Raw genomic sequence first — 21,013 nt, forward strand, 5'->3', positions numbered from 1 at the left:
TGTCTTTCCTATGATATTAAAGTGGTTGTTACTGATGAGGTGGTCCCGATGAAGTTGGACCCCCCTCCACCTCAGTCCTCTTCGGCTAATGGACGGGATCGGCATGAGGATGGTGGCGGGCGGCATTCAGACGACCCCCATTCTCAACATACGGGCTGCAGGCCGAGGCATCAGCGCCCGATCCTCCAGCGTCTGGACCCGAGGCGTCAGTCAACGATTGGTGGCCGTGGCGTTTCGTTCCAGCGCGCCACTGTCCCAGTGGCGGGGCCAGTTGTGGGAGTCGAGGAGGTGGCCTCCCCACCGCGGCAGTTGGAAGGCTCCCCTTTATTGCTGACGACAGGCATAGGAGCCAAAGATTATGTTGTGGGAGTCGAGGAGGTGCCTTCCCCACTGAGGCAGCTGGAATGCCCCCCTTTATTGCTGACGACAGGCACAGGAGCCGAAGATGGTTTTACTGGGCGTTGCTACAAGTGTGCCTGGACGGTTGTCAAAAGGGACTTCTTGGCAGCTCTGTCAGTAATTCTCCAGGGGGGTTCTTCCAAGCTTTATCTCCTTAACTCCGCATATGTGACTCTCCTACCAAAAAAGGCTGAGGCTGTGGAGGTAAAGGATTTTAGACCGATTAGTTTAATTAATAGTTTTGCCAAGATTATCACCAAGATTTTGGCTAATAGGCTTACTGAAATCCTCCCTAAATTGGTCTCCCCCAATCAAAGTGCATTCATTAAAGGAAGAAGTATTCATGACAATTTTATGATGGTTCGAGAAACTGCAAAAGCTATTCACAGGCAGAAAATTTCTAGAATCTTGCTGAAGTTAGACATTGGCAAGGCCTTTGACTCAGTTTCTTGGCATTTCCTCCTTGAAGTTCTTGAACATGTGGTGTTTGGTCTACTCTGGCGTAATCTAATTGCTAAGCTGTTGTGTTCCTCCTCTACTCGGGTGTTAGTTAATGGGGAACCTGGAGACCTCATTTGTCACCAGCAAGGCTTGCAGCAGGGAGATCCTCTCTCCCCAAATGCTCTTTATATTAGTGATGGATGTGCTGAACTCTCTTTTTTAGAAAGCAAATGATGTAGGGCTCTTGGAACCTTTGTTAAGAAGGGGTGGGGGTCAGCGTGTCTCTTTTTACGCAGATGATGTTGTGTTATTTGTTCAGCCTAACAGTAATACTAGGTGTGATCAAGGAGCTGTTGAGGGTGTTTGGCAAGGCATCAGGGTTGATCACAAACATAAGGAAATGCAGTATGACACCTATTCAGTGCGAGGAGCATATCATTGTTGCTGCTCAACAGATGTTACCCTGCAATGTTGTTCCTTTCCCATGTAAATACTTAGGTCTTCCTGTCTCTGTTAAAAAGCTCCCTAGAAGTTCCTTTCTTGAGCTTATTGACAAGGTTGCAGCAAAGCTTCCTGGCTGGAAGGCTACTAATCTTAATCCAGCCGGAAGGGCAACTTTGGTTAAAGTTGTGCTCACTGCTATTCCCATTTATCACCTCATAGCTTTGCGATGTCCAAGGTGGGTGATCAAGGCAATAGACAAGATTCGAAGGGGTTTTCTTTGGAAAGGTAGAACTGATATTAGAGGAGGCCATTGTGTCGTTGGGTGGTCCAAGGTCTGCCGACCCATCTCCCTTGGTGGGCTGGAAATCCATACTTTGGAAATGATGGGATGGTCTTTAAATTTGAGATGGCTTTGGCTCCAGAAAACTGAAGGCCTTGGGCAGATTTTGAAATAAAGGTGCACAGATTTGCTTCAGCCCTCTTCGCAACCTCTGTGTGTTCTACTGTTGGTAATGGGTCAAACACTCTCTTCTGGACAGATAAATGGTTACATGGCCAATCTTTGCTCTAGATTGCTCCTGCTCTAACAAATCGGGTTTCCAAAAAAAAGGAGGCACAGATCAGTCCAAGCAGCCTTAACAGCCAATGGATGGGTGAATGATCTCTCTAGAAGCCTTCCGGCGCAGGTGCTGTTTGAGTTTTTGTTGGTCTGGGATTTACTCCAAGAGGTGCAGCTGCAACCTAATGTTGAGGACCAGCATCGTTGGCTACCATCTTCGTCGGGGTTGTATTCGGCCAGTTCTGCTTATATGCGCTTCCATGGTGATGCAACAACCTTTGAGCTTGCTAAAATAATTTGGAAGACTTGGGCCCCTCCGCGTTGCAAGTATTTCATTTGGCTTGCATCTCTCAACCGATGTTGGATAGCTGATCGGCTGGCGCGTCATGGCATGGATCACCCGGATAGATGTCCCCTGTGTGACCAGCAGGATGAGATAGTGCAACACATGCTGGTGGCTTGTGTCTTTACAAGGGAAGTATGGTTTAGAACTCTAAGCAGGCTGGGACTGCAACATCTTGCTCCCACGTATGATGCAGCAGTGTTCCAGGATTGGTGAAGAGAAGCAGAAAGAAATGTGTCTAAGCATAAGAAAAAAGGTTTTAACTCTATTGTGATTTTAGTAGCTTGGCAGATTTGGAAGCATAGAAATGCGTGTGTGTTTGACAATGCTTCCCCAAACATCCACGCAATTTTGCTGTCCATCCATGATGAGGCCTTATTATGGGGCCTTGCTAGGGCCGCTGCTCTTAGGCAGGTTTGGCTGTAGCTTGCCTTTTCCTTTTTTTCTTTTTTCCCTTTTTCCTTCGGTGCTTTCTTGGCACCTTGTACTTGGTCTTTTCTAGACCTTTTTTCCCGTCTTAATATATTGATACGTGGTTCTCCCACGTGTTCGAGAAAAAAATAATTTCATGTTGGTTCAGGAAACGACTAAATTTCTTCACCAACAGAGACATCCACGTTTGATGCTCAAGCTGGATATTACTAAAGCTTTTGATTCGGTCTCCTGGCCCTTCCTAATTGAGGTCTTGCAAAATTTAGGCTGCAAGTCTGGAGAGATGTCATCTCTGGGCTGCTCCTCACCTCCTCCACTCGGGTGCTATTTAATGGCCACCCGGGAAGCCTCATTTCACATAAAAGAGGGCTGCGGCAAGGGGACTCTCTTTCTCCGATGTTGTTTGTTCTTGTCATGGATGTGCTTGGTCAGCTTTTCTCTAAAGCATGTTAGAAACAGTAGATTGAATTCATGGGCTAACCCTAGAGGGTAGGGTAGCAATATAGTCTTACATGGGCCTGGTACATGGGCCTAAACATATACACTAACACTCCCCCGCAGTCTGAACTTCCGACGCAGCGGAGTTCACTGACATCAAAAGGAAAGACGAGCATTACACAGATGTACATTACACCATAGGATCCCCCCACAGCCGCAACTAGCCACTACTGATGTTGAGGCTGGAGCGAAACTCAGCGAAGGTCGAGGACGGAAGACCCTTGGTGAAGATATCAGCAAATTGGGAGGTGGTCGGGACGTGGAGGACCCGAACAGCACCGGCGGCGACATAATCGCGGACGAAGTGTAGATCGATCTCGACATGCTTGGTCCGCTGGTGCTGCACCGGGTTGGTGGAGAGGTAGACCGCGCTGACGTTGTCGCAGTAGACCAACGTGCTCCTGGAGAGTGGACTGTGAAGCTCGGCGAGGAGCTGCCGGAGCCAGGCAGCCTCCGCCACGCCGTTGGCCACGGCACGGTACTCCGCCTCGGCACTCGAGCGGGAGACGACCGGCTGGCGCTTCGACGACCAGGACACCAGGTTGCTGCCTAAGAAGACGGCGTAGCCGGAGGTGGAGCGCCGAGTGTCTGGGCACCCTGCCCAGTCAGCGTCGGTGTAGACGACAAGGTCGGAGGAGGTAGACCGGTGAAGAAGCAGTCCGTAGTCGACGGTGCCCCGGAGGTAGCGGAGGAGGCGCTTGAGAGCCACGAGGTGGGGCTCTCGGGGGTCGTGCATATGGAGACAGACCTGCTGCACAGCGGAGGGGAGGGAAGGCGGAGGGTGAGAGTGGTCGCTGCTCGCCAGCCATGGGAGTAGGCGGGGCTGCGGTCACGGTGACTAATGCACAGTGCACGCGGACAGAGGCGCGGTTGCAGCTCGCCGCAGCGCAGACGACGGCGCGCACACGCGGACTGGGAGGAGGCTGCGGCGAGCACACGCGGACTGGGAGGAGGCGCGGCACGCAGAGGGAACGACGGCGCGCGGAGGAGACGACGACGCGAGCAGGGAGCAGTGGTGCACCCGCTGGAGGGAGTGACGGCGCACCCACTGGAGACGCGGCCCGCCCGAGCACGGGAATGACGGCGCGGCGCGCACGGCGTGGGGAGAGGAGGCGCGCACGCGCAGGGAGAAGGCGCGGGGGTGACGCGCGGCGCGGGGAGAGGAGGCGCGCGCGCAGGGAGGAGGGGCCGCGGGCAGGGGGGGCGGCGGTGCCAGCAGGGAGGGAGGAGCAGGGGGCGGCGGCGCCTGCAGGGAGAGGAAACCCTAGCTCGTAGATACCATTTTAGAAACAGTAGATTGAATTCATGCGCAAACCCTAGAGGGTAGCAATATAGTCTTACATGGGCCTGGTACATGGGCCTAAACATATACACTAACAAAGCATATGAAGAAAGTTTGTTGCAACCTCTTTCTTCTAGGCAGCTGCAATACCGGGTTTCTCTTTATGCTGACGATGTGGTTCTCTTAATCAATCCTGTGGCAGAGGACATTTGGTTTCAGACATCCTTCACCTTTTTGGAGAGGCTTCTGGTTTATATAATAATAACCATAAATCTAGTGTCTATCCCATCTGGTGTCATGAGGACAATTTAGATGTGATTCAACAGTTTTGGGATACCTAGCTTTCCTTGCAAATATCTTGGTCTGCCCCTCTCCTTGCATAAATTAAAGAGGGAGCAAGTGCAGCCCATTGTGGACAAAATAGCTAATCAACTCCCTGGATGGAAAGCTGATCTGTTGACTAAAGCAGGAAGTGTTATGGTGCAATCTATTTTGATAGGGATGCTGATTTACATTGCCATGCCTGTGGACCTGCCTTCTGCAACAATGAAGGACATTGATAAAGTTAGAAAAGGGTTCCTTTGGCGTTGTCGTAAAAATGTCATGGGTGGACATTGTGTTGTGGCCTGGGGAAGAGTGCGCATACCTCGCGAGCTTGGAGGGCTGGGTATTTTCAGCATCACTGAGCGGGGTTTGGCTTTAAAAATACGTTGGGCTTGGCTGCAAAAAACTGAGCCATGTCGGCCCTGGTCATCCCTGTATCTTCATATCCCAAGGAAAATCCGAGAGTTTCTAAAATGGCCATGCATTCTGAGGTCAGAAATGGGGCCTCTACCCTCTTCTGGAGTGATCGATGGCTAGGAGGGCAAAGGGTAGTGGACATTGCTCCTCATCTTCTAGAGACCATTCCTAAGAAGTTGGTTAACAAAAGGACAGTTCAGGAGGTGATTAGAGATAATTTATGGATTAATGATATTAATGGGAGTCTATCAGTTGGAGCCCTTGCAGACTTTCTGCGCCTTTGGGACATGGTGGCCCAAGTTGATCTTTGCCTTGATAAAGAGGACAAGCATATTTTTCGATTGGCTGCTAATGGAAAATATTCGGCTAAAGCTGCTTATGAGGGGCTCTTTCTTGGATCAGTGGAGTTCGAGCCTTATGAGAGGATTTGGAAAACTTGGGCTCCGCCCAAATGTCGTTTCTTCTTGTGGTTGGTGGCTCATAAGAAATGTTGGACGACAGATAGACTTGAAAAGCGAGGTCTGGATCATTCGGAAAGATGTCCTCTTTGTGATCAGGAAAGGGAGACAATAGACCATCTGCCTGTGACTTGTGTCTTCTCTAGGGAATGTTGGTTCCTCCTGCTTAGGCAATTCGGGTTGCAAGTTTTGGCACCGCAACCATCTAATATAAATTTCATGGAGGGTCCCTTCAGAGATGGCCTAAACTCTCTTATTGTGCTAGGTGCTTGGGTCTTATGGAATCATAGAAACAGATGTATCTTTGATGGTCTTTCCCCTAATATTGCTAATTTCTTAATTCAAGTTGGGGACGAGCACCGTCTGTGGGAGTCTACTGGGGCCAAGGGGTTGTCCTCCCTTGTTGCCTCCCTCTCAAATGTGGATTAGAGCTTTATAGATGGATCAGTTTGTGTTTGTTACGTTTAGACCGCCGTAAGGCGTCTCTTGTATTCTGGTCTATTTTGGACCTTGTTTCTTTCTCCTTTTAATATAATGATACACAGCTCTCCTGCGTGTTCGAGAAAAAAAGAGCTCGAAGTTCTGCTTCAATAATAGATCGAGAGATGGCTGCTTGCTTTTTGGATTTCCATGCAATAGGAGTGGACCCATGAATTGAGGTAGGGGCAGATACAAACTGACTCAAGATTTATGAACAACATGAGCAATATCAGGTCTGGTGATCGTAAGGTAAACAAGACTGCCCACAATATGGCGATAGCGAGATGAGTCCTCTAGAGGTGTCCATTAGTCGAACAAAGTTGCAAGTGAATATCCATCGGTGTCACAATAGTGCGTGTATAAGTAATTCCAGAACAATCAAGATCTTGGATGTACTTGGGCTATGAGAGATAAAAACCTTTGGGAGCCTATAGAACCTCTACCCAAGAAATAACTAAGAGGACCCAAATCAAACATCTAAAATTCCTTGCTAAGGTGCTTCTTGACTTGATAAATATGCTCTGAATCATCACCTTTAAGCAACATGTCATCCAAATATAATAAAAGTATAGTGCGACCTTTGGGAGGTATGAATAACTACTGCTAGATCATGATCAGTAGAAGAAAAACCAACAACCTTGATTACAGAAATGAATCTCTCAAACCAGGCACAAGGGGCCTATTTTAGACCATATAAGGCACGTCGGAGACGACAAATATGCGCTGAGGGAGCATCAACACTAGGAGGCAGATGCATATAAACTTCATGTAGATCACCATGAAGAAAAGCATTTTTGACATCCATCTGAGAGATAGTCCAAGAGGAGTCTACAACAACAATCAAAGTACGAACAATAGTCATATGGGCAACTGGTGCAAAAGTCTCATCTTTTTTTCGAAAAACATAGGAGAACTGCGCATCATTTCATTAAGAAGAAATAGAAGAGGGTTTACCCCCACAAGACTTACAACACAAGGCCCTATTACATGAAAATGAAAAAACACCCACAAGACCAGGCCATTAGCAGATTAGCCGAGAGTTCCTAGCCTACATCGTGCCCCCTCTAGTAGGAACCGAAGGTCCATGGCTCCAGTTGCACACCACAGAAAGCCTTCGTTGGCAACATTTTGAAGAACCACTAAGACCTCCGAAATAGATCTATCAAACAAACCCCCAAGCCACTAGGATAAAGAGATTGTTGATTCCTTTCTTTATATTCTTAGAAGCCAAACAAGCAACGCTACTCCACCAACTCATAAAGCTTCTTTCCTCATGTTGAGGTAGAGAGGAAAGTCCTAGGCCCTGCAGGATTAGAAACCACACTTGTTTGGTAAACACGCAGGAGACAAATAGGTCAGGCTGTAGGGTGTGGGAGGCCTCGCTTTGCAAGCCGGTTTGTAGTACACAGTTCCACACCTTATTTTTCAGCGCCAACCAAATAAATAGTTTGCATTTGGGAGGAGCCCAAGATCTCCAAACCCTCTTCCAAGGAGAAAATTGGATTGTTCCTACAAAGAAAACCTCGTAAGTCAATTTGGTGGAGTAGGACCCATTCTCAGAGAGATTCCAGAGGTATTGATCAGCGACCCCTTGCTGTAGGTGCCAACCATCCAGCAAGTCCCACATCATAAGATACTCACTAAGAACATGAATGGTAAGGGCACCTTCAATGTCAGCCACCCATCCCCTGTTTAGCAGCGCCTGGGACATAGTATGGTGCTTAATTATTCTCTTGGGAATGGTTTTAAAGAGGTTAGGAGCTAGCTCTTGGATTGTCCTGCCCTCCAGCCATCTATCAGCCCAAAACAAAGTATTTTTACCATCCCCCACTGTTGTTTGAACAAACAAATTAAAGAGAGCTCAATCATATTTTGGCACCTGGATGGGTAGTCCACTCCAAGGCCTGCAAGGTTTAGTTTTTTCAAGCCAAATCCATCGTACCCGAAGGGCCCAACTTATCACCTCCAAATTGAGAACTCCAAGACCGTTAAGTCGTCATAATCTAGCCCTTGAGTCTGTTGGAAACCACGAGCCATGAGACGAGCTTTGTATGGCTCAATGGAACCATCCGATTTTGTCTTACCTTTGAAAACCCATTTACATGTGATGGGGACAACATTAGAGGGTAAAGGAACAATATCCCATGTACCCGTGCGTTCTAGAGCAGCCAATTCCTCAAGCATAGCAAGCTGCCACTTAGGGATACTAGAAGCCTCATGATAAGCCTAGTGGTTAAGGCTTCCAAGTAGCACCTCCAAATCTCGGGTTCGATTCCCCTCGGGGAGAATTTTCGGGCTTGGTTAAAAAACTCCCCTCGTTGTGCCTCACCCGCTCTCAAGTTACGATGTTCTGTGCACCACCCTTCGGTTGGGCCGTTGCAAAGTGTACAGTTGATGCCAACCAGTTAGTGATGGGGGCCAGGGTTCAAGGGTTTTCTCGGCTGTGGCCAATGCTTCGATCTCTTCTTAATATTATACCGTGAGGACGTTCATTCGCTCCCTGGCCGAGTTTTTTTATAAGAGGATGATTCAACAATTTCTGTAGCAGAACGTGTAAAACCATAGTGATCTGGAGGTTCAATGTTGCCACAGTCACGAAGACAATATCCCTGATTAAAAACAACAGGAGACTCATGATTGTCAGTACAAGTATCTGCAACAGGTTCTACATCAGGACTAGCGTGGGGATAGAGCAGGAACGATGACTGTAGGTTTGGGTGACAGGTGGTTTAGAGGATTAAGATGGAGATGATGTGGAAGTGGAAGGAGGCGTAATGGGAATAAGAGCATCTGGTTTGGTTATAGGAGAAGATTGTCACACAGATGAAGGATCTTGGATGGGAGGAAGACATAGGAAGCATGAGGAGTGGGTGGACGAGTTGTGGAAGAAGGGTCGTTTTTCATTAAAACTCACATCTTGTGAATTATGAATGCGACAAGATGGGTTATAACACTTTTTTCTCGAACGCGCAGGAGGACTACACGTCATTATATTAAGAGAGGAAAAAGGTCCAAGAGGACCAAAATACAATGCCCATAGGGCAATCCGAAACACTTGACCACAGTCTAGACCCTACTAATAATAGCAGGAACACCAAAACTTGCTAGCTGCTTAGCCCCAGCCCTATCCCAGTAACTTAACTCATATGGGTCATAACACTGATAACCTTTTATATTTAGGACTGTAGCCAAGTAAAACGCACTCAACAGATTGAGTAGTCAATTTAGTCAATTCGCGGGGCACTAACAAGACAACATGTGCATTCAAAAACTCGAAGATGATCATATCATGGAGAAGTCCCAAAAGAACTTCACCAGGTGTTTTGCCAGAGAGTTTTGATGACAATTGTCTATTGATGAGATAGACCGCCGTAGAAGCAGCTTCACTCCTAAAATGTGAAGGAACAACAGATGATATCAAAAGAGTTCATGTAGTCTCTATGACATGACGATGTTTGCGTTCAGCAACGTCGTTTTGTGCATAAGCACGAGGATAAGAAAGTTGAGCAAGCATACCCTTCGAGGTCAATAAATGGCGAAAATTATCAGATAAAAATTCGTCACAAAGTCAACGCAAAAAAATTAATAGGAGTAGAAAATAGGGTGTGAACCATGGAAGCACTCGCTTAGCAGGACCGTCTCGCACACGATGGGATGGGAGGCACGGATGAAAATCTTGATGAGGGCGACCGCGGGTTTGAACACGGAGGACCGGATGTCAGCGAAGGACGTGCGCGCGACGCGGAGAAGCGAACACTTGTGCGTGAAGACAGTCGTGACCGCGGCGAGAAATCAGGCCGCAACAACGACCATGAAATTTTGCTGGAATTAGGTGATCCTAATACTAACCTGCTCTGTTACCATGTTACTAACGTTAGGATTGATGAATGATAATCTGTCCGTAGGGACTGTAGTATATATAAAGGCCAATAGGCCTTAGTAATAGGATAGGCCTAATGGGCTTAACAACCCTATGTTAGGTTTTTATTCGACAACAGTGTAGATTGAGTTGTATATGACAAAGATATCATAGGTTTCCCTGTTTTCCATAAGCCACCCAATCGATCTACTATACACTATGTTGAAGTGTATAAGTGGATTGCATACCTTCTCCTACTAGCTTAAACTTTTGGGTTGAACTGGTTAGTGGGTGAACTCTAACATGGTATCAAAGCCAGTGGTCTCGAGTTCGAATCCTGGCAGAGGCTTTAGTTCCACGTCTACGCTTTTCTCTCTGGCTGCACGTGAGAGGTGTTGAAGTGTATAAGTGGATTGTCTACCTTCTAATAGCTTAAGCTTTTGGGTTGAACTGGTTAGTGCGTCCACCCTAACACACTACATACTTCTCTTTCATGGAAACACAACCAACCTCTCTACCATAAACAACTCAATCTACACTATTGTTCGATAGGTAGTTAGGTTGATGCGGACTCCCTGCTTTCGATGGAGGCTCAGTAGGAGGTTGTGGACAAGAACGCAGGAAATAGGAGTGGGAAGGGGGAGGAGGATTCCTGGTGGCGTTCTGGACGCTGGAGAGTTCCTCCAGTGCGCCCCAGGTAACCTCCTAAGACTAGGAGATTTATTTCTTCTTTTGATAATCCCTAGTACAAGCTACCCTTGGTCTCTTATAGACTGAGCCCAGGTTAATATAGAAACAAATCATATCACTCTCAACTTGCTAGAAAACAGACTGACTAAATATAGAAACTTATCTGCTGTCTCTTTTATTCCTTATATGCTGACTGACTAAATATAGAAACTTATCTGTTGTCTCTTTTATTCCTTATCTGATGTTTCCTTTATTCCTGGCGATTCCTTCTCTGGTATACCTTTCCTACAAATGCATCGGTATCATTTCCCCCCTCCCCCAAAAACAGGTCGTCCGCGACCTGGACACCAGGAAAACGGCGACGAAAGTCCTCCAGCTGAACCCAAGTTGCATCAGCTGCTGATTGTCCCAGCCATTGCACGAGCAGTCCCACACGCCTCAGTTCTTGCGTGCCTTAGTAACCTTCTCAGGCTGAGGTAGGACTCTGCCATGTAATATTGGGGGTAGAGGAACTATTGCAGCCGGGGGAGCCCCAGTATATTTCTTTAGTAAAGAGACATGAAACACATTATGGATGCGGGCGTGAGATGGCAGGGCAAGCCTGTAAGATACTGTCCCAATTTCCTCCAGAACCTGATAGGGACCATAGAAGCGAGGCCCAAGCTTAGAGTAGGCGGCTGGTGTGATTCCTAAAGTTGTACGCTGTTGCAGTCGAACCCACACCCAATCCCCGGTAGTGAACTGCACTTCCCTTCGAGACTTATCCTGGAATTGTTTCATTGTGAGCTGAGCCTGTATGAGGCGTTCCTTGATCTGAGCTAAAAATTCATCCCGATCTTGTAACTGAGTGTCAATAGCAGCTACAGGGGAAAGTCCCGGTTGGTAAGAGATAATAGCTGGAGGGTCTCGTCCATACACAACTCGAAATGGTGAACAACGAAGGGCTGTTTGAAATGAAGTGTTATAACAGTACTCCGCCTAGGACAACCACTGTAACCATGTGTGGGGTCGATCCCCAGCTAAGCATCGCAAGTACATCAAGATGATCCGGTTAGTAACTTCAGATTGGCCATCAGACTGTGGGTGGAACGCTGAACTCATCTGCAACTTGACCCCTGTCCTGGTGAACAGCTCAGTCCAAAATGTACTAGTGAAAACTGGATCACGATCACTGACGATGGAGCAAGGAATACCATGGTGACGAGCAATATGATCAAAGAAAGCCTTAGCTACCGAAGATGCTGTATAGGGATGGCTGAGAGGCACGAAATGAGCATACTTTGAGAAGCGGTCCACCACGGTAAGAATAACTGATTTGCCTCCAACCTTTGGAAACCCCTCCACGAAATCCATGGCTATATCGCTCCAAACCCCTGAAGGAACCGGAAGTGGTTGTAACAAACCTGCCGGATGAAGGTGTTCGGACTTATTACGTTGACAGACTGAACAGCCCTTGACAAAATCTCTTATGCGGCTGGCAGCAAGGGGACTATGGAAGGAAGCCCTCCAGCGGTTGAGGGACTTTTCGATGCCCTCGTGGCCTTCTTCATGAACTGAAGCTAACAACAGGGGCCACATGGATGAGGCATCTGGCACAAAAAATTTTCCCTTGAACAGTAAGAGACCATCAACCTCGGACCACCCTTCCTTCGCAGTTCCAGCCACCAACTGTTGCCTGAGCGCCACCGCGATCCCATCTCAGCCCGTAGAGTGTCAAACAGAGCAAATGTGGGGGTGGAAATACTGTGTAGGTTCTGCAGGACTTCATCTCTGCGAGACAACGCATCAGCAGCTCCATTGAGTTTGCCTGGCTTGTACTCAACTGTCATGTCATACCCAAATAATTTGCTGACCCATGTATGTTGAGGGATGGTGGATAACGTTGGTCTAGGATGAATTTCAAGCTGTAGTGATCAGTCTGAACTGTGAACGGTCGCCCCAGAGATATGGACGCCAATACCTGACAGCTTTAACCAAGCCAATCAATTCCCGTTCATATGCTGGCAGCTTTTGATGATGAGGGGCTACTGGCCTACTGAAGAAAGCTATGGCGCCCTCACCTTGATGTAAGACAGCCCCAAACCCAACTCCAGAAGCATCACTATCAACAATAAAGTGACGAGTGAAGTCTGGCATCTGCACAAATGGTGTTGTGATGAGGGTTTGTTTGAGCAATGTAAAAGCCTCGGCTGCTTCCGGTGTCCAATGGAAAGACTCCCTTTTCAATAAGGCGGTGAGAGGTGCTGCTATTGTTCCATATCCAGCAATAAACTTCTGATAATATCCGGTTAGTCCCAAAAATCCTCTGAGAGCTCGCAAACTATTAGGAAGTGGCCAGGTTTCCACAGCAGAAACTTTGTCGGGATCCATGGCGACCCCTGTTGCAGATATGATATGTCCGAAATAGGCTACTGTAGCAGCCCCGAACAAGCATTTGGAGCGTTTCAGGGCTAGTTGATGGTCACGGAGGGTCTGTAGAACCAACTTGACATGCTGCAGATGGGCTGTCCAGCTATTACTGTAAATGAGGATATCATCAAAAAATACCAGCACGAACTTTCTGATAAATGGTTTCAATATGTCATTCATCAAGCTCTGAAATGTAGATGGGGCGTTAGTGAGCCCAAAGGGCATGACAAGGAACTCAAAATGGCCACGATGGGTGCGGAACGCTGTTTTTTCCACATCTGCTGGGTACATGCGTACTTGATGGTAGCCACTTCTTAAATCTAACTTGGTAAAGAATACAGCACCACGGAGTTCATCCAATAATTCATCGACCACTGGGATTGGAAATTTGTCCTTTACTGTTTTGTCATTAAGGGCGCGATAATCCACACAAAACCTCCAGGAACCATCAAACTTTTTCACAAGAAGCACTGGGGATGAAAAAGCGGAGGTGCATTCTCTAATGATACCTTGCTGTAACATAGCGTCACACTGCTGCTCTATTTCATCCTTCAACAATTGAGGGTACCGATATGGTCGTACTGCCACAGGTGGAGTACCGGGCAGTAATCTGATCTTGTGGTCATGGCGGCGAGATGGAGGGAGGCCGTGAGGTTCCCTGAAAATATCCTCAAAGGAATGGAGCAAAGCCTCCATGAGATCACCTCCTGATGCTAAAGCTGCACACTATGGTGGCAGAGCACCAATTCCAGTCCACTGAATGTTACTGCCTCGATATAAGAATGACATGGAGAGGGCCTCAAAATTCCACAAAATTGTTCCGAGAGTGCGAAGCCAATGGACACCTAATACAATGTCAAATCCATCCAGTGGTAGGGTATAGAAGGATATCGAGAAATCAGCTTCTCCAATAACCAGAGGCAGTTGAGTGCACACACCCGCAGTAGTTACCCGATCTCCGTTGGCCACCTTCACCGTCAGACCTGGACGAGGTTCAACTTGAAGCTGCAGCTGACTGACCACAGAATCATTGATGAAGGAATGTGTCGAACCAGTGTCCACGAGGGCCACTAACTGACGGCCATACAAACAAACAGAAAGTTTCATGGTAGTGCCAATATCAATACCGGTGAGAGCATGGAGAGAGATGCCAACATCATCCAATGTTTCACCACCCTCATCATCTTCTGTTAATTCCAGCAAGAAAACCCCTTTGTTTGCACATCTGTGATCGGCAGTATACTTTTCAGTACAATGGTAGCACTCACCACTAGCCCGCTTTGCTGCTAATTCTTCACTGGAAAGACGCTTGAACCGAGGGCGTTGGTTGCCAACAACTGATTTAATAGGCGTACTCACGCCACGGGCTGCAGGGCGCGCCGTGGAGTGTGTGCTTACAGCCAGCTCCATGCGACGCTCATATGCTCGAGCAAGGTTGATTGCTGACTGCAAATTAGTTGGCCCTTGGAGTTCGACGTCTGTCCTCAATGGCTCACCCAAGCCAGCGGTGAAGAGGTTGGTCTGTTGACGCTGTGAAAGATTGTCACAACGGCAAGCAACAAGGAAAATTGACGTGTATAATCATCCACTGTTCCAGTGCGATAGAGATCCTTGAGGTCAGCGAGGCCATTCATGCGCAGTGGGGGGCCGAACCTAAGATTGATCAATTCGGAGAAACGGCCCCAGGTAATGTCGCCGTAGTCGCGCTCGATGGTGTAGTACCATTCAGCGGCAACTCCGTCGAGGTGCAGGGACGCCATCCAGACCCGTTCCTCGCGCAGTGTCCTCATGCCGCGGAAGTAGATATCACATTTTGTCAGCCACGCCAGGGGGTCCGATTCACCGTCATAGGACGGAAAATTGGGCCTGGGCCAATGTGAGCTGTCCTCCCGACGGAAGGGGCCATCCCCGCCGCCGCCGCCGCGCAGCCCCTCCTTGAAGCGGCCGCCGTCGTTGGGGGATTTTGGAACCCCTGAAGATGCTTCCTCCGTGGGTGGAATTTCCACGCGGGCAAGGCGACGATCATGAGATTCGAGGCGTGTGTTGATGGTGGTGATTTGGGCTAGCATTTGGGTTTGGTGATCAAGGATTTGGCGTAGGGAGTCAGCGAGTCCACGCCCATCAGGATTCTGTCCAGTGCCGGACTTTTGGGTTTGGTGATCAAGGATTTGGCGTAGGGAGTCAAGCGAGTCCACGCCCATCAGGATTCTGTCCAGTGCCGGACTCGGAAGTCATGGCGCTGGCTGTCTCTGATACCAAATGATGCGGACTCCCTGCTTTCGATGGAGGCTCAGTAGGAGGTTGTGGACAAGAACGCAGGAAATAGGAGTGGGAAGGGGGAGGAGGATTCCTGGTGGCGTTCTGGACGCTGGAGAGTTCCTCCAGTGCGCCCCAGGTAACCTCCTAAGACTAGGAGATTTATTTCTTCTTTTGATAATCCCTAGTACAAGCTACCCCTGGTCTCTTATAGACTGAGCCCAGGTTAATATAGAAACAAATCATATCACTCTCAACTTGCTAGAAAACAAACTGACTAAATATAGAAACTTATGTGCTGTCTCTTTTATTCCTTATATGCTGACTGACTAAATATAGAAACTTATCTGCTGTCTCTTTTATTCCTTGTCTGCTGTTTCCTTTGTTCCTGGCGATTCCTTCTCTGGTATACCTTTCCTACAAATGCATCGGTATCATAGGTACCCAACGCAGGGCAGCTACATGTGCTGGCCGCAAGGCCTAGACCCAGATCGACCACATATATCTGCCTAATACTTATGAGTTCTCTAGTTGCCTTTTTCTGTGTTTTTGCCTTCTCTATTTTTGACGTTTTGTATTGTATTGTTTCTAAGATCTTAAGAACATAAGTTACTTCTCATGTCTTGAAACTAATCATAATCAAAAAAGAAATGTAGATCACCACCTAAAGTAGATGTCTCTTATAATTTTAAATCTTGTTTGTTAAATTTGTATTAATTTGTTATAATCAATTTAAATCTATCTCTAGCCTACCCCAACTTTCTTGGGACTAAAAGGTTATGTTGATGAATTTAAATCTATCTCTAAATATTGTACTTCCTAGCGGGGACATATTTCTCGCGGGGATAAATTCCCTGATGGGGACGGGGATGGAAGAAAAAACTCCCTCATGAGCGTTCACAGGACGGGGAGTTTTCTTCCCACGGGGACGGGTATGGGAAGCCATTCCCTGTTGCCATCCCTAGGCACATAGGATGCATACCCCTACTGTTTTTGCCGCTCAGGAAAAAACTTGTTACACAGGTTACATATGATGAGAGGTGCTTCTATGTCTAACGTTTGAGTTTTAAAACTTGAAGCTAAATTGAAGGGTTGTTTATTCTTACTTGCCCCTTCAAGGGCATTAATTTTTTTGCAGCCCTGTTGTGATGGGGAAGCACAGAAACACCACTTGGAAGGGGCATTATTATGAACTAGTTTCATGGAAATACAATTTAATGATGTATACCTATTTTGTGTCTAATTGTATTCTTCAGCTTGGCAGAACAAAAGTTTTTCTTCGGGCTGGTCAGATAGCTGTGTTGGACTCTAGACGTGGTGAGATTCTGGACAATGCTGTGAGGATTGTGCAGAGTCACTTTCGAACCTTTACTGTGCGCAAGAAATTTCTTTCAACAAGGAAAGCTTCTATTTCTATCCAAATATTTTGCCGAGGTATGTTGGAGCTTTCTGTGGTTTTCATACTTTACAATTTAATATTAGTTGGGGGTAAACAAAACAGGTCCTAAATTTTCTTGAGTCTAACCTCAGCTTTTCGCACGAATATGCATTTTTTATGTTATAACTAACCTGCAGTATCATATTATGTTTATTTCATGAGCTTTTTAAAACATATTAGGAGAAATCTTATTGCTCCGTACTTTAACAAAATATTATTGTGTAGAATCCATTAATAACTTATTACTTTATCTTTTGTATAGCCAAATAATATTCTAAGGACTAGTAGGTTAAACATTTAGGGTTTGGTTCCCAGCCACAACACACCATGCCTAAACTGTGGTACGCCACAAAAACAGAATTTGATGTTTGGTCGATAATGTTACTAACCTTGAATTACAGAGAGAATAATTAGTGCTTAGGACTTGGTTGAATATATAGGTACAGGTAATATGGGCCACATGGGCCTTAATAGATAAGACTAATGAGGCAGCCACATAAGATTGCTCAGTGCAAATCATGTTTTACAGTACCACATTTACTGTTTTATCAAGAAATCCGGAAAGACCGGTGTTATGTCCTGACAAGTGGGCCTCAACACTCGGAGGCGGACGAATGACACAATGAACGACAAAACGTTAGGTAGGGGAACTATATTGTCTCGTTGTGTGTGTCCTGTCCAACTACAGGACGGGTTTATAGGGCAACCGAGGGTTGGTGGCCCAAAATACATTCATTCCCCCGGTTACCTACTACATACTTGGAATATTACGCGCAACGGGGTAATTACAGCGTGGTGCCCAAATGTCTACCCACTGATTGCACTGACCGGTGGGGCCTCCGGGGCGGCCCACAGTGGATTGAAGGCCTGGTGGGGACTACTTCTCCTGGGCCTTCGCTATCGTGGGGCCTTCGCGTCTTAGGACCCCAGTACCAAGCGTAGGGTGATCCACGTAGGGGTCTTGCGAACCCTCATGGGTGACGAAGTCCTCGACCTTGCTCTCCGCGTCTGGGCCTTCGCCTGACCGCCATGGTGGAGGTCTTCATTCGTGGGGAGCCCCCCTGAGCCCTTGCCTTCGCTACCTGCTTAGGTAGCGGCCTTGCTGGCCTTTCAACCATTTTTCTTTGGCCTCCTAGTGCGACAGTCTTTGGTTGAGTGTCCGACATCTTCACCGTGAAAAACACAGTATGGCTTGCACTCATGCATGGGGCCGCGATTGCGTCCCCTGCCCCACTGGCTGGCTGCTGATTTTGATCATAGAAATGAGGGGGTCCTCAAGCTGCTGCTGGTTGACAATGCTGTGCACTTGTTGCTTTTGATTTGGGGGCAGAGGCTGTTGATTTCTGGGCCATGGTTTGGAGTTTGTTGAGTGTGAGGGCTCCCTTGGCTTACACAGCGCCTCAATCTTACGATAGTGCGGGGGCTCTCTTGTCTTCGAAGTTGGACCTTAGCATACTTTTCGAAGAGTTGGTACAACTCTTGGAGGGACGTTTGGGGTGTCACAGGTGCAATGATTGTATACGTGGCCTATGCGCGGCGCTGATGGCATAATGGATAGCGATTTCGTCTTCGATCGACGACAACTGAGATTTGAGTGATAGAAATTTGTTATAGTAGTCACGAAGATTCCTTCTCTGGTTGCTGGCATAAGGATAGCTCCATGAGGGCATCGGTCTATGGTCTGTATCCCTGAAAGTTGAGTAGGAATTTCTCTCGAAGGGCTGCCCATGAGTCGATTGATAACGATGGCAGCCTGATGTACCATGTCAGAGTAGGCCTTCGAGGCGATTATGAATTACTCTGTCATTGCATTGTCGTCTCCTTCGGACGAGGACTACTGCCACCTATTAGCCCATGATGAATTGCAAAGGGTTAGCTTTACTGTTGTATTTGGGCCAATTTCCTGCTCTATAATTGCGGGGCCAGGGTGTCGCCTGTAGCCTGGCTGACAGAGGGTACCTTTCGTCGGTGAAGTTGAAGGCCTGGAAGGTGTCTTGGTGTGGAGTCTGTCTGGTTTCTTCGAAGTTGTCCTGTCCTTATCTATGGTGTGAAAGGTGAGATGGTAGTTGCTGAGTCTGAAGCTCTGGAATTTCTCGTTCGAGGGCCCTCGGGCGCTCCTTTTTCTGCTGGATAAGGTATTGGACCTTGGCCTGGACTTCGTTGTGTTGTTTTTTGGCTATGAAAGTGTCCCTTTGCTTCTGGAGGTTGCTGTTGCGCATGCGAAGGCTTGTGAGTAGTTGTTCCTCTGTATTGATGTTGAGGTCTACGTCGTCTTGTAGGTCTTCGTCGTAATCTGAGGTGGGTATCCCTAGCGAGTGGAGATGGTGACATGTTGTTGGTGCGAAGCCTGGGGGAATTGGTGACATGTTCCTCGTCAAGTATGGCCATATTTTGGCCTTGTAGGGATGGCTATGTGGGTTGAGTGGCGCGTCATTTGGGGTCTTGGAGCTGGAGGTGTGGGCGCTTGGCACAGGGGATGACAACCGTTTTTGTTTGGGGGGTTGGTGGTTTTCACCTTCTGGTTCGGCGGTGGCTTGGGGAATGTTGTTAGTGGATGGCTATAGGATGTCGTCGACAAAGACCACCTTACCTTTTTGGTGCTAGCGACGAGGGCCGCCATCGTTGCCTATCCTTGGGTGAGGAGTTGGCCCGGATGTTATTTTTCTTGGGAGGCATTGTGGGATTGGCCTTCGTGACACAAACGGTTGGCGCCAAATATTGGGTCCTGACAAGTGGGCCCCAACACTCGGGAGCGGATGAATGAAACAATGAACGACAAAACATTAGGTAGGTGAACTGTAGCTTCTTGTTGTGTGTGTCCCGTCCAGCTACAGGACGGGAGTATTTTTAGGGCAACCGAGGGTTGGTGGCCCAAAATACATTCATATCCCCGGTTACCTACTACATCCTTGGAATATTCCGCGTAACGGGGTAATTACAGCGAGGTGATGTCCGGTGGGCAGGCACACCTAAATGTCTACCCACTGATTGCACTAACCGGTGGGGACTACTTCTCCTGGTCCATCCATATCGTGGGGCCTTTGCGTCTTGGGACCCCTCGTACCAAGCGTAGGATGATCCATGTCGGGGTTTTCCGAACCGTCGTGGGTAACGAAGTCCTCGACCTTGCTCTCCGCGTTTGGGCCTTCGCCTAGCCGCCATGCTGGAGGTCTTCATTCGTGGGGAGCCCCCTGAGCTCCCCTGGTGGGCTCCTGCCTTCGCATGGTGGTCGGTAGTAACTGGAGCGAAGGCCCCGCTTGGGGTGAGCCTGTCGAAGTCTTCGGTTTGGCCAGGCCCTGCAATCAGGCATGATGGTTAGTCATGTCCTAGAGGCAAGTTTACGAAGGGTCGATCGAGGTCATCGACGTTAGGTTCGGTTTCCATCCCATCAATCGTGTATGAATGGGCTGTAAACAACAATTAACAGTACCACATTTATTGTTTACTCAGTGCAAATCATGTTTGACGGTACCACATAGGGGAGTGTTGGAATACAAACTCATACCCTTAACCAGGGATGGGGAGTAGTATTAATAGACTTAGTAACTGGGCCAGGCCCATTACAGTGAGGGGTGAGAGGTAATTACATGGGGAATACCCCAAACCCTAGAATCCTAGATGGGTAGTCTAACACCCCCCGCAGTCACAACTCTATCCTGTACAGATGTTTAGACTGGAACGAAAGTCTAAGAATACACTCGACGGTAGTCCCTTGGTGAAGATGTCGGCGAACTGCAGCGTGGTGGGGATGCTGAGAACCCGAACGTCACCGGCAGCGACACGCTCGCGGACGAAGTGTAGGTCGATCTCGACGTGCTTCGTGCGCTGATGCTGCACGGGGTTGGTGGAGAGGTAGACCGCACTGACGTTGTCGCAGTAGACGAGAGTGGCGCGCTGGAGAGGACTGTGGAGCTCGTGGAGGAGCTGGCGCAGCCAGGAGGCCTCTGCCACACCGTTGGCCATGGCACGGTACTCGGCCTCAGCGCTGGAGCGAGAGACGACGGGCTGCCTCTTGGCGGCCCAAGAGACGAGGTTGGCGCCCAGGAACACGACGTAGCCGGAGGTGGACCGACGCGTGTCGGGACAGCCAGCCCAGTCATCGTCGGTGTAGACCACGAGCTCCGACGTCGGGGATGGGCGGAGTAGGAGGCCGTAGTCGATGGAGCCGCGGAGGTAGCGCAGAATCCGCTTGAGCGCAGTGAGATGGGGCTCCCGCGGAGTGTGCATATGCAGGCACACCTGCTGGACGGCGTAAGCGATGTCGGGCCTGGAGAAGGTGAGGTA

The 21,013-nt window shown here is 48.3% G+C and overlaps 1 protein-coding gene across 1 annotated transcript in view; it reads left to right on the forward strand.

Annotated features, from left to right (window-relative positions):
- Positions 1–21,013, forward strand: part of LOC103626243 (protein OPAQUE1-like) — an 87,780-nt gene that overhangs the window by 33,055 nt on the left and 33,712 nt on the right. Inside the window, exon 19 of the mRNA XM_008646644.2 lies at positions 16,548–16,725. Coding sequence (XP_008644866.1) covers positions 16,548–16,725 — 178 coding nt within the window. The remainder of the gene's footprint in view (positions 1–16,547; positions 16,726–21,013) is intronic.

The sequence above is a fragment of the Zea mays genome, chromosome 5 (assembly GCF_902167145.1).
Source record: "Zea mays cultivar B73 chromosome 5, Zm-B73-REFERENCE-NAM-5.0, whole genome shotgun sequence".
NCBI classification, from domain to species: domain Eukaryota; kingdom Viridiplantae; phylum Streptophyta; class Magnoliopsida; order Poales; family Poaceae; genus Zea; species Zea mays.